The sequence below is a fragment of the Colletotrichum jinshuiense genome, chromosome 2 (assembly GCF_051148585.1).
Source record: "Colletotrichum jinshuiense chromosome 2, complete sequence".
Lineage (NCBI taxonomy): Eukaryota > Fungi > Ascomycota > Sordariomycetes > Glomerellales > Glomerellaceae > Colletotrichum > Colletotrichum jinshuiense.
This window is the reverse complement of record NC_139309.1, coordinates 4,884,868-4,898,271: the sequence shown is the minus strand read 5'-3', so window position 1 is coordinate 4,898,271 and position 13,404 is coordinate 4,884,868. Positions and strand designations below refer to the sequence as shown.

Below are 13,404 nucleotides of genomic sequence, written 5' to 3'. Positions count from 1 at the left end.
CCGGGCTTGGTTGGCCCCACATCTCCCGAGGTGCTCGCCAGGACCCCACAACCACCACCATCACTGGGAAAGATAGCGGTTGGTGCCTGCCCAGACGCCATTGCCCGATCGATTTGATAAGAGCCACTCGAGAGGGTCTTATCGAAGCCGGCCGAACTGCGACCCCTCCATCACCTCACAGGTGCAGCCCCACCACATCTCACCGGGCGGCGGCGACTCACTCGCAATTCCAATTCTCACAACCCTTCCTCGATCTCACATCGTGTCCCCGAAAAAAAGATCCCCTCTCTTTCCTACGACAGTCGCACTGCAGGCCTTCAAGTCCCCTGGCCTCGAAACTCCCGAGTAAGAGCGCGCCCTCCCTCGTGCCATCCTTGGCATTCGCCGTCCGCATCGTTCTCGTCTTTGACTGACTAGTTTGAAGGTCTCACTCCCCCGTTTGTGGATTAATCAGCAACAACCGCAGCCACCAAAGGCAGAAGAGGCACATATCGCTCACTCGCCAAACGCACACAAGATGGCAGCAGAGACAGCACGTCCCCTGATCGTCGGGCCCGACTCGGGTCCCGAGTCCCCCTTCCCGCTCAAGATGGAGGGCAAGGTCATTTCTGGCTTCGGCCGGGGATCCAAGGAGGTCAGTCCCTCTGCTCTCACACCCAGTCTCTGTCATTATCTCTCACACACACACACACACACACACACACACACACACACACACACACACATACACGCACACACACTCGCTCTCACACAAACATAAACACCTCATCTCGTCAATTTGCAGAATACCGCAGGATGCCCGACTAACCATTGCCCCCAGCTCGGTATCCCAACCGCAAATCTCCCCGTAGAGACCTCCCAAACCCCCTGGATCGACGAGGTCAAGTCCGGCGTCTACTTCGGCTGGGCCTCCCTCGCCCTTCCCACCTCCCACCCGGACCGCATCGCCCCTCCCCCTGGCGCCGGCGCCGGCCCCGCGCAGCCTCACATTGAGTTCCAGCTGTACCCCATGGTCATGTCCATCGGCTACAACCCCTTCTACAAGAACACGGTCCGCTCCGCCGAGGTGCACGTGCTGCACAAGTTCACCGCCGACTTCTACGACTCGCACATGCGCCTGCTGATCCTGGGGTTCGTGAGAGAGGAGAAGGACTACAAGAGCCTGGACGCCCTCATCGCCGACATCAACCTCGACTGCGACGTCGCGAGGAACTCGCTGGACAGGACGAGCTGGGCGCCACCCAAGGCGCTTCGACCCGGCGCCACCAAGGATGGCGCGCTGGATGCGCAGTGGTTGGTCGACGAGTTACCAAAGGCCGCCTAGACTTTGGCATGCCTGCTTTTCATGATCACGGGCAAGCTCGGCCGGGGAGGGGTTTCTTCTTTTTTTATGAAGCGTAGAACATAGAAATTGATCATTTTTTGAAAGTTCAGTCTCTGTCGCAAGAAAAGGGGGGCGGGAATTGCGGGTGGCTCCCTTTCTCCCCCTGGGGTGGCTGAAGTGAAATATGGAGGAAAGATAATGAATAGACCATGATCCAAGATGCGCCTTTCCCGGCTTCCCATCGAGAGCAGCCATGTTTCGATTGGTTCTGAAATTTCCCAACCCATTCAATCCGCAAAAAGAAGAAGAAGAAGAAACGCCTCCCATGCCTTTCATATATACCCTGATCGCCCCTTTTTACATCTCGCTTACACGGCCAGTCCGTGCGGCTCCTTGTTCTGGTAGTAGCACGGAAGAAACTGCTCTTGTCAGTTGAGGCCTTGGGGAAATGCGTATGAGGGCAAACTCACGTTCATCACAATCAACATGGGGATATCGAATACGTCTCGTTTAATCATCCAGCAATACCGGCAGTCCACCTTGCCATCTTTCTCGATCTTGGAGATGCCGTGCTCGCCGTCGATGCGGGTGACTCGGTTGCTGAGTATGCTCTTGCGCGGGTCCTGTTGGGGCGTCATGTCCGACGACGCGGCGCTTTCCGTCTGCTCCTTGGTGCGGTACTTGAGGATCCTGCACGTCCGGTTTACGCTGCCTCGGCTGTCGCCGAAGGCGAGATGCGAAAAGTCGTCGTAGAACTCGACCACGCTGTCGTCGTCAAGGATCTCGGCGATGAAGACGGGTTGCTTGCGCGCTCCGCCATCGTTCTTGGCCTGGTCGGCGGTTGCTGAGGGCACCTTTGGTGTTGAGAAGCCGGCGCGGCCGGTATTTCGTCCGCTATTTGTCGTTGATGCCGTGCCGCCGGTGTTGACGTTCAAGTTGGGTTCGTTGCCCAAGAGAACATCCTTGGTCCATCCCGTCAAGGCAATGAACTCTTTGTTGACGGCGGCGATCTCGCCTGTACGACGAAGGACGATCGTCGGCGCAGAGCAGTGATGCATAAACTCTTCGTACTCGAATAGGGTCCGTTGGAAGCACTTCTCCATAAAAACAAGGTCCTGTCGGCTGAGTGTCTTGGTGCAGGCAATGAAGGACGGGCGGATGCTGGCGAGCGCCTTGGCGATGCGCAGTGTCATGTTGGCAGAAAATCGTTTCGGCAGGTAGTCGATGAGAGCGTGGAAGCCGGCCAGGTAGGGATACGGCTCCTTGACGGTCTCGTAGATGGATGATGGGTCGCGTTGTCGCTTGCCCAGGAGGGTGTGGGGTCCGCTCTTCTGTGGAGGGCCGGGTTTGGATTTGGGACGCGTCGGGGCGGATATGGTCTGGGAGTTTCCAACTGCGCCAAAGTTCCCACTTGGAGATCCTTCAAAGGTAAAGTTAGTAGGTTGCGGGCTGGCGGTGTTATCTGTACTCGGACTATGTAGGCTTGTTGGGCCAGCAGCAATGGCGTAGGCATGTGGGAGGCCATGTTGCAGATTGCCTTGTTGGTACATGCCGTTGGAAGACTGGTCTATACCCATGAAATCGTTGATCATACCGCTATCGTAGACTTGGCCAAACTGGTTGTTGCCATTGCTAAAGACGTTTGTGGATCCGAAGTTGACTTCACCACTTGGTCCGGATAAGGAGCCGTCGCGCGGCGGGGTTTCCGCCGCGCCGGATGACATGTGTCCGAGCATGCCAAACTCCATGGCGCCGTACTGGCTGCCGAAGTTGAGCCCTTCCAGGTCAAAGTTGAAGATTGCCGGGTTGCTCGGGTCGAATAACGTATTAAAGGGGTCGGTGGCGACTTGTGGCGAGATCATGCCGCCGATGGATCGGGCGTTGTTGCCCGGCTGCGGGAACGACGGCGATATCGGTGACGGCTGCGCCTGGAACGGCAGACCTTCGGGGATGCCGACGGGCGTTTGCTGACCCGAGTATACCGGGAAAGACGCGGTCGAATTTTGGCCAAAGTACGTGCTGCCGGCGGTCGAGGCCGTGTCCGAGGCCCCGCTGTGATGTCGTTGGCCGTTGGGGCGTGTCGGGGCTGCATTCGGGTTGTAATTGGGGCCGAGCACGGGCCGTAGGGCCTCTGGCGGAGCATCGTGGAGATACTTTGCCTTCTTGCGAACGCCGTCCTGGCAAGCGTCTGCCAGTCCGCGCTTGATGCATCGCTGACAAGGTCGTTCATCTCCTGTAGCCATCACATCAGCAAGGTTGCATCGCAGACGGCCCATACGAGTGGGGCATGCAAATTGTTACCCCGATTACCACGGGGGGAGCAGGACAAGACTTCACGGGCATTCACTTGACCAGAGACTATCGCGAGCCGGACCCTGAGAAATCGGGCAGAGCTTACCGCAAGTCAGATGGGCTCGTTGGCAGGCAAAGCACGCCCGGCGAGCCTTCTTCCTCCTAGGTCGTGAAGGATCCTTGGGATCGTACTTCTTCTTCACCTCGCCGTTGGTGTCGGCGCCGCTCTCGTGAGATTCAGCCATCTTGTCGTCGTCGTCGTCTCTTACGGGCGTATCGTCGTCGTACTCGTGGTCATTATCAGACATGGCATCCGAGACCTCTGTCCCGGTGTCTTCGTGGGCGTCCGGCATGGTGCGTTGGATTTATATACAAGCCTCCCCTTGGCAAATTGCGCGCGCAGCGGCGTAGGAGCTGCCGCAGTGACGGCACGGCTCTGCAAGCCCCGGTCCAGGAATCTCCCTGATGCTATGTTTGCGAAACCACACGGCTCACTTTCAAACGTATGTGGCCCGGCCTGGTGTTGCGCTGGGCAAGCGTCGTAGAATAGGAAGGGAATTAGGAAAATCCTCCTGCGGTCAGAGTTGAGTGGCACACGCCGGGGTCTGGCTGGCTGGTGCCGCACACAGGCTGAAGTACACCACCGGGCGTGGCTTGCTGTTCACAGGGCCTACGTACGCAAGGGCAGCGTTGAGTCTGCGAATAGGAGCCGAGCCGGATACTGATTACCGCTTCGACGTGGGATGGCAGGACAAGTCCGGTAAGCGCTGTGAGCTCCCGCAATATGGACGGGCGGGTCTGGTTCCTTCCTCCTTTTTTTTTTTTTTTAGTCTTTTTTTATTGCTGTTGCCCCTGATGCGCCGCGCGTAGACAAACAGCTCAGAAGCAGGCTGGCGCAGGCAGAATTGGTGGGGGAGGGGGCGAGCCTTCGTCTCCTGAAGCTCGTATTCTCAGCAGTCAGGACTCTCCAATGCTGGGTTGGTGGAGAGAAAAGAGGCGTTCCTTGTGCGACGTGCTCGTCACGACAGGACTAGGACTCGATAGTTGGCGCAGTCGTCTCGAGACCGGTGTTCGCGTCGCGGACCACATGAGGTCACGGGAACGAGGACGGGGGGAGGGTCGATAGACTGATAGAGGACTGGCGGCGCTGGGCCGGGATAATGTGACGGAGGTTCTGAGAGGTCGAGGGCTCGAGTGGTGTCTGCAGATAGCCGTGGCCCTTGTGCTTGTAGCAGACAAGCATTGACAGGCGGGACGAGGTCGGCGACTATTCTGGGGCAAGTAGTAGTACTTGTAGGGTGGATCGCATACGAAGTCACGGTCGCGGCGGCGCAATTGAGCGCAAGGCGTCGTCGTCGGGGTCGGTTTCGGTGTCGTGATGTTTATCCTCGGGCAGGTGGAAGAGGAGCACGCGAGTCTCGTCGTTGGAGCTGACAATAGAAGAGAGAGAGACAGGCAAAGTACCTAGTTTTACACAGCCAGTAGGAAGCGGAATCCCAGCCTCGCTGCCGTTGGTCAAAGATTTGCGTGCTGAGCTGCGGGGTTTCTCTTGGAGAAAATGTGAAGTCGGCCATTCGCTGGGCCGAGGGGAATGTGGGCGGCTTCTGTGGGTTCCAGCCGAGTGCCCCACTCTGTATCGGCTACTTGAAAACCGCGGCAATGGGCATCAGAAGCAGGCGCTACGCACGCCCAGGGCTGAAGTACCCGCTACCAAGTCTTCACCAACGCTCCACAGTCATCCAGGTCCTCCACCGCCTTACAGGGACCATTGCTCAACACAAAACCCTTTGGCTACCTCGAGCAGTCCCGCGGGTGCAGTACGCATGGATGCGGAGGGTGTTGTTCTTCAGCCGTACTCGGTACATTCCATAGTCGGGCTACTAGCCTGCGTGCCATGCAGCTCGCAGTCAACTGCATCTATCCATTTGCCTGTGCCTGTGCACGCACACTGGCAAGCCACTTGGGCCCAGGCGCAATCCGAGCAGTGTTCCTCATCATACAAGCCTCTGAGCAACATGGACTAGGTGCGTTGGCCAGACCACATCTTGTTTCTTAACCTCACCCACGGGATGAAATTCTTATGTCAACGTCTGGGGCGGCCTTGCTAAACCCGAGACTCTACACCTGTTGACGTAGGCGATTAAGTAACAGGCACAGGCAGGCTGCATCAATTTAATATACACGTCCCCATCTACATCACTCCCTTCTCCTCCTTTCCCTCTGCTCTTATTCGCTCGTCTTCTTCTCTCCCCCGTCTGCCGGTTTCTCTTTCAGCCTACCGCTGCTATGAATACGGTACTTGAAGCGTGAGAAGAGGAAAGAAAGCTGGCCAGGAGCTGCTGCCTCGTCTCATTTGTCACGCGCGTGCTTGGCTTCCCGAATAGCATCTTCCTTGTGTCAACATGGTCCAACTCAGTCGCACGGCATTACGTTAACGACGCAGCTGCAAGCCACTCCATTGGACATCTGGCATTTCTACTACCTAACTGCTGCATGTGAGATTCAATACCTTCTCCACGTCCAGGCCCGCAGCCAGCCTGGAGCCAAGCCGAGGGCCGAGAGACAACCAACATCGGCTTCATATTCAGATGTGTAACTCAGACACTGTTCGGTCGGGTGTTGGTGGTATCATTGCATTAACATTGGCTTAGCCGACGTGCCGAGCGTCGGTCTATCTATTCATCTGCAGTCCAGCAGCCACCAGGGGTATCTTGTTGCATGTGAGCACAAAACCAGCCAAATGCTCTCTCTCTCTCATCCATAATGGGCGGCCACTCGACGGGCTGCTTTCTGTCGCGTCACCCTCCATTCTTCTCGGTCTGCCTGCCTCAAACTCTTCCATCAATGACAGCCCAGAGCCTTGGGCACTTGCAGACGTCTGCTGCCGTTACTTCATGACGATCGCAGCGATCAACCTCCACCACAAGTTACGCGCGGTCTCCCGCTCACCAGCCGTCCAATGACGCCCAAGTGGCATCCCAGCTCGGCAGACAGTCTGGGTCAGGAACGCGCACACCATGTGTTTGCACCAACAGCACCAGCAGGCAATAGCGAGCCTGCATGCAAGACTGTCGACCACTCATGGACGCCAGCCTCTTTTGGTCCTCCACACCAACTGCGGAAAGTCTGTGCGGTGCCGTTCATGTCTGATCCTTCGGCGGGTGTCGCTGTTTCTCTCGTCGCCCCGGCCCGCTCGTCAACGTCTGTCCACAGCTTGTTGTCTCCGGCAAACCCCCCCACTTTAAGCGTTCGTGGCAAACCGACTACGGCCTCTGATCTTCTTGCCGTACTTGAAGAAGATGAACGGAAACGGCACCATGACTACCGTTAGAAAAGCGAGCAGCGACGATGCCCAGGAATACCCGAGCTTGTTGTACATCTGAGTTCCAAACAACGGGAACGCGGCTGTCGAGCACATCCAGGTCAGCAGCGAACGAGGCACCGCACCGCCCCTCTAAGTTGTTTAGAGCGTTGGTGCCACGGGGTAACTCACCAGCAAACATGCATCGCAAAAACGCATTTGCAGCCAGGACGCTGGCGGCATAGAGAGGGTAAGCATCGACCTGGAAACCTAACATTAGCACAATTCTGTCGTGCGACCCCTAGGCTTGAGATTGATTCCATATCCCTGGAACGCCACAGCTGGGGCAGCTGGCGAGACGGCTACACTTACAAGAAACGTAAATATGCCAGTAAAGACAAGGACGATTCTGCAATACATCAGAGCTGTCAGCCGTATGTCTCTACGTACGAGTTGGCAACAAAGTAAAAAAGAAAAGGGGTCGCCTGTGAGGCATGACAAAGCTTGCCTAACGGCCGAAAGCATTTGCCAGCCACATGAACCTGCAGAAGCCTGCTTGACGCGACCACAGGCATTTTCATGTCACAGCACCAAGAAGCGGCTGCCGTGAAACCACGGGCCAATTGCCACATCGGGGCTTTGGTTGCGACGCTGTGCAAAGGAAACAGTTTACTCACCCAGCTCCGAAAATACCGGATCCAATAATGGGCATGATCCAATGCACATGGAGACTCCATCCGAACCAGAAAATGCCGATGGGGCAGAGGAAGGCACCGAAAATAACTGGGGGGAGGCGGAATTCTGGCTCGCTGGCATTCTCAACGCCCGTCTCCTTTTCTAGGTTGGCTATGAGTCGACTGCGGATATGGTGCCACAAGGGGTCGCTCGCGCCGGCAACAAACATGCCAGTAAGGATGCCCAAGAAAGTGAGGCCAACCTGCCACAGGTTGAAGCCATGGATCGTCGTAAAGACCAACGGGAACGCGCCGAAGAAGAGATACAAGATGCCCAAGAGGATGGCGGAGAAAATGCAGAGGTTGAGCACCATGGGCTCGAAGAAGAGCAGCTGGAATGGCCGCATCAGCGAGAGGGCGATCGTCTTGCTGACGGACTTGGTCGACTTCTCGACAGGGGCCTTCCAACGCTCGTCGCCTGTCTCTTTTCGCATCTTGCGTGCCTTGTTCCGCAGGACGATCGGATCTGTACGCACACGTCAGCCTCTGCAGCCCAACCTAGGGGCGCACCCTCCACGGCCACTCACGATAAGTCTCAGGCACGAATACGACGATGGCGACCAGCAGTGCAAACGCCCAGATGATCATCACATAGTACGTCCATCTCCAATTGACGTTGTAGTTGATGAAGCCGCCAATCAACGGACCGATGCATGGTCCGATGAAGGGCGCCATCGAGTACATGAGCATCGGGGCCTGAAGCTCATGACGGGCAAATAAGTCACTGACCGTGCCACCGGACACGGCCAGGAAGGCACTGCCAGACAGGCCATCGAGGAAACGGGCAACAATCATGGTCGCGATGTTCTTGGCAACGGCCGACGGGATGAGCCAGATGATATACATGGACCAGGAGACGAGGTAAATGGGCCGGCGGCCGTAAAACTCGCTCAGGGGGCTCAAGAACATGGGACCTAGACTGATGCCAAGAACAAAGAAAGACAGACCAAGAGTGCCTACGATTCGGGAGTTGCCAAATTCAGCATCCATCTGGGCATATGTCGATGTGTAGATGGAACTGGCGGCGGTACTGTCTCACGTCAACTCGTTGTCCCACTTGTCACCTTAGAACAACCACTTACACGCAAAAACTGGCGCATGACACAATGGACACGATCAGCCACTTTTTCGCATTTTTCATGCTGCGAGGACACATGGGATCGCTGTCGCCGCCATCGAAACTAACTTCAAAGGGGTCCTTCTCCGGTTCAGTTTGCGGGGTGTCGTCGCTCGGCTGGTAGTCGTCGCAACTGTAGCCGTTGTGCGACCGCGTCCGGCTCATGGACCTCGAGTTACGGAGCGACCGTGTACCGGCGGTACCCGTGCGGATGGGCTCGAAGCCCGGGTCCTCATGAGTTGTGGCGCTGTCATAGTCGGGATTTGATGAGTGGCTCTCGGCCTTTTCGACGTCTGCCATGGCTGTTTGACGCAGCAGACAACCAGCGACGGCGGTCTTGACGAACTTTTTCCTACCCTTTTTTTTTATCGCAGTTGAGCGATAGGACTGGTTGATATGAACGACCAGGTACTAGGCGGGTTGCGGATGTCGGATATTTGTACGGAACTTCCGTAGGTTGGTAGTTATTATGGGCCGGCTTCCGAGTTCCAGCGGCTGTGTGGATCGTGACAGGATCGTTGCTGGGCAGGGCGTGGGTGCTACTGCGAGCAGATGCGTCGCAGGGAGGTGGTTTTATTTTGGAAGCAAGAGAAACGGATCCCCTTCCATTGCGACGTTTCTATTTGACTTGGGGGGAGCAAGGGGATAAAAGGCATTTTTCACATCGGCTTGTTGGAATCGCGTTTAACAGGCAGGGCAAAAGTGGATTGGGGGCATCACATCACACATTAGTCAACGACGAGCAGCAGCGCATGCTAGGGGCGCAACTCATTTGGCAATTTCCTCCATCACTCGTCGATTATTCAGCCAAGAACGCGGTTCGCTCTTAGAGAGGGAATACCTCCCCAGGTTGGGGTGGATCTCGCCATCGCGGCGAAGGGGGGATGACATGCAGCCCCCCTGTGGATGACTGTGGATAGAGGATGAATGACGCTGCAATGGGCCTCTACGATCTCCAACACACACCTCCAGACTGAGAGCGGATGAAAGGACCTAGTGAAGGAGCGCCAGTTTGGTGTTAGCACGCAAGCACATTCGTTGCATTCGTTAGTGACCTCTGCGGCAAGCGGCCAAAAGCGTAAAAGTCGAAGGAAGGGCGGTGTCGGGAATAATCGCCTTGGGGACATGACGTCGGAAGAGCCGAGTTCACGAAGGGCCCCCCCCCCAAAAAAAACCTGTGTGTCAACGGGGGACCCTCGGCATCTGGGTTCCGGGGATGAGAGGGATGAGACAGGAGGCGCCTGTCAGATGTGAAATTTTCTCTCCTATTGGCAGCAACAGTTTCTGCAACGAGTCGCAAGCGCTAAAATTGGCTGCTGGATGAGACGCTTAGAAGCCGAATTGATACATTTCGGGTGGACTTCCACCACATCCCATCCATATGGCCGCTATGACCGCCCTCGAATCCAAACCGTTCGAATCTCCCCCTCCGCCCTCCCCAGCCCCGGATTTAAAGCCTGGAATGGCAGTTTCCGTTTCTTTTCTAGAGTTTCGATGGTTTCTCTGCTCCCGAGACCACCATCCCAGCCAGCCGACCTTCCTGGTATGCGTGGGCCTCTCGCTGGGCAGTCCACTGATGAGATGATCCCCGCACCCGCAATTCACTTCGCTTCTTCACAGAGGCCGAAGCCGCGAGGGATGTGAGGGGGGGCTAGGTTAAAGTCGGATACCGCATCCCGGTGCCGCTATCGGTTTGTCTGTGCTTTTTTTTTTTATGACAGCTTTTACCGGCGCCGGTGCCGTGCTAGACCACGTGTATCTGTGATCGCGGCTTCGGGCCCATGGGCACTTGTTTAGGTTATAAATCCACGGAGATAGCCGGGTGGGCATTTGTAATGGAATCAACGCATCGCGAGCGTGCTAGGCGGCTAAATGAAGAGCAATCAACGGTCTCGAAGGACAGCACTTCGTTTGGTATCTTGGTGTCGTTATCTATCTACTTGGAGTCTCGTTTGCGCCTCCATCAACGTCAATACTATACATGACTAGGTACAGTTGCATATTTCCCTTCGTACATGATTATCATCACCGTCAATCTATATGCGCTTCATTCGTGCACTTAAACCAAAAAAATGCAGTTGCTTACCCAAACGCCCAATCACATGCAAGAACACTGCCCCGCCCCGCCGGACGTCCGGTCTCACATCCGATAATACTCGGGCAGGTTGTCAAAAGACGGCACTGTCCCGGAGCAGTCGAAGTCCCGGTCGTACGCCTTGGCCGGCAGGATTCCGGCCGCGAGGCCCTTCTTGTAGCTCCACAGCGGCGCGCTCTCCGTGTCCCACGTCCAGTACCACCACCCCCACCCCTTCTCGAACGAGTGCATCTGCGCCTCGGCGAACATCTGTAGGAATTTCTTGTAGTCGCTGCTGAAGGCATTGGCGTCTCCGTTGGCCGCGTTGCAGTCGCACTTGGTGTCCTGGGTCGGGCACCGCGGCTCGAGAATCGACGTCGACGTGTTACCCGTGTTGTACGTGCCCGTCCACCGGTTGCCCCAGCCGACGTTGGTGAGGTGCTTCGCGCAGTCCGTGTCGGCCTGCGACCACTCGGCGAACAGTGTCGGGCCATAGCCCGTGGATGTGTCCATGGACTGTTCAGTCTGCTCCGTCCATCCGTCGCATGCGTACTGGATCTTCTTCTGGTGCGTGTAGACAATCTGGTCGGTATTGAAAATGACGTACTGGTGCACGTCAAGCGCCAGGTCGCTGTACCCCGTCAACTTGCCCTGCCAGTTGTGCAAGCCCATGAAACCGTCGCCGAATACCACGATGCCGCTGATGCCGTTGCCCTTGACCAGCTTGTACGCCTTCTCTGTCCACGCCACCACTTCCGCGTTGTTCAGGTCCACATTTCTGGGCTCGTTGGCCAGTCCATAGAAGGTGATGATATTCTTGTATCGATCTTGCGCAAAGAATTTGGATAACCGGTCATGTATGTCGAGACTACGCTGCGCATTCGTCGCCCCGTCGGTGCCACCTAGCCAGTTGATGGCACCTTGTCTACCCGAGTGGTTCCATCCATTTTGACTGCCTGGGAGGCCATGAGGGTCGAGGTTCACGCGGAGGCCATATTTACGGCACCACTCGATCGCGCGGAGGAGGTAGCGCCAGGAGGTGCGGAAAAGGTACGGGTCGCCATCGTAGACCTCGACGGCCCAGTACGAAAACGGGATGCGTACGTGATCGAGGCCAGCGTCGGCGATTTCCTTGAACGTCGATTCCGTCACGAAGGTCGAGTAGTGGCTCTCGAGGACTTCTGCCGTTTTCTTGGCGCCGAGGTGGTTACAGAGGGTATACTCGTCAATGATACCTAGGCGGGAGTCGTAGTCGAATAGCGAGGGCGTGATGAAGGGTTCCAGGGATAGCCAGCCGCCGACATTGACTCCGCGAGCTGGCCGAGACCCGAACGACCCCCAGGAATCCTTAATAGCCGGGACCTTGTCGTTGGCCTTCTTCGAGTCGTCCCAATCGGTGTACAGACCCATGACCGGCAGGTCGCCGACCATCTCGTCGGTAAAGGTAACGTTGAAGTCTGTCGTGTCGGCCCAGGACCACGGGTCGAGGTAAGTGCCGCGCCACTTCATCGGAATGCTATCCTTGTTTCCATCGTCAAGGGTCGTTGTCGCTGTACTGCTCTTATTGGAGTTATTTTTGCTGACCACTACCGCTACCACGATGATGATGATTAGAAGCACTAGCGAAATGCCCAGGCAAATCCCTGTCCATTGTCAGTTATTTGTTGTACATCCACATCAGGACAACTCACATAGCTTCTTGCGCTTCTTCACCGGTTTTGGGGGATCATCCATCAGGTACTCCTTCTCGATGCTATGACCAGAGCTGCTCCATCCTCCGCCTCGCAGGTGGCCGCGGGAGCGTCCCTCCTCCATTACCGCGCCGCTGACCACTCGTCTCTTCTTGCTCTTGTGCTCCTTTCTCGGTTTCTCGTAGGGCAAATCTCTGTCCTCCTCACGCTTCACTTTCTTTGGCTTCTCTTTCGGAGCATCTCTGTATTCTTCGCGCCGTGCCCTCCTCCTCTCTGCGTCCCGCGGTCTTTCGGCGTTTGACTCCCTTCTCTTCTTATGCCTTCTGGTGTTGTCTTCATTCAGCCTCGCCAAGGCATCCGCGGACAAAGTTTGTGAACGCCTCTCCTCTCTACTCTCCCCCGAATCCGTGGCCGGTCGTCTCGTCCCATGCCCTTGGGATCTTCGTTTCTTGTGGCGATGATTTCTGCCCGATGAGTCTCGCGGCCGATGCGACGATGGTCTCGAAGATTCACCGGGCGCCATTTTCGTGAAAATGCCGGCCGTGAAATTTCTACTCGCCGATTCACTGGAATGTTGGTGATTCAAGTGGCATTCCAGGCATACGTTTTGGTAGATACGTGGTTGTGACGCCAAGGACACCAACAGCATAATCAGTTCCACCTGCCCTGTTTTGGCGCCGAATTGGCTGCTCGGATGTTGGCAGGACAACAATCGCACAGGCCTTTCTTATCAGGGCGTAAAGTGGATGCAAGGGTCTGTGGCTGCCAAGGGCCGCTTCAACCCCGCGAACGCCGGCGCAAGCCGAACTTACATCACCCGCATCCCTCGGGTTAGGATGAGAGTCCCTCGTCTGGCCGTTGGTTTCAATTC

The 13,404-nt window shown here is 56.4% G+C and overlaps 4 protein-coding genes across 4 annotated transcripts; 1 reads left to right on the top strand and 3 right to left on the bottom strand.

Annotated features, from left to right (window-relative positions):
• Positions 1-517: 517 nt before the first annotated feature.
• Positions 518-1,324, top strand: EsH8_II_001280 (riboflavin kinase; the record flags this gene model as incomplete). The annotated part of the gene is made up of 2 exons (XM_083264578.1): positions 518-634; positions 821-1,324. 2 exons carry the CDS (start codon positions 518-520, stop codon positions 1,322-1,324), a joined length of 621 nt encoding a protein of 206 aa, XP_083121900.1.
• A 368-nt stretch (positions 1,325-1,692) lies between these two features.
• EsH8_II_001279 (Zn(II)2Cys6 transcription factor domain-containing protein) lies at positions 1,693-3,969 on the bottom strand (the record flags this gene model as incomplete). The annotated part of the gene is made up of 3 exons (XM_083264577.1): positions 1,693-1,743; positions 1,795-3,557; positions 3,723-3,969. 3 exons carry the CDS (start codon positions 3,967-3,969, stop codon positions 1,693-1,695), a joined length of 2,061 nt encoding a protein of 686 aa, XP_083121899.1.
• A 2,888-nt stretch (positions 3,970-6,857) lies between these two features.
• On the bottom strand, positions 6,858-9,068 carry EsH8_II_001278 (major facilitator superfamily domain-containing protein; the record flags this gene model as incomplete). The annotated part of the gene is made up of 6 exons (XM_083264576.1): positions 6,858-7,021; positions 7,110-7,179; positions 7,290-7,326; positions 7,595-8,117; positions 8,179-8,681; positions 8,734-9,068. The coding sequence occupies 6 exons, from the start codon at positions 9,066-9,068 to the stop codon at positions 6,858-6,860; spliced, it is 1,632 nt and encodes a 543-aa protein (XP_083121898.1).
• Positions 9,069-10,908: 1,840 nt separating this feature from the next.
• EsH8_II_001277 (glycoside hydrolase superfamily) lies at positions 10,909-13,056 on the bottom strand (the record flags this gene model as incomplete). Its single annotated transcript, XM_083264575.1, has 2 exons — positions 10,909-12,485; positions 12,534-13,056. The coding sequence occupies 2 exons, from the start codon at positions 13,054-13,056 to the stop codon at positions 10,909-10,911; spliced, it is 2,100 nt and encodes a 699-aa protein (XP_083121897.1).
• Positions 13,057-13,404: the final 348 nt, after the last annotated feature.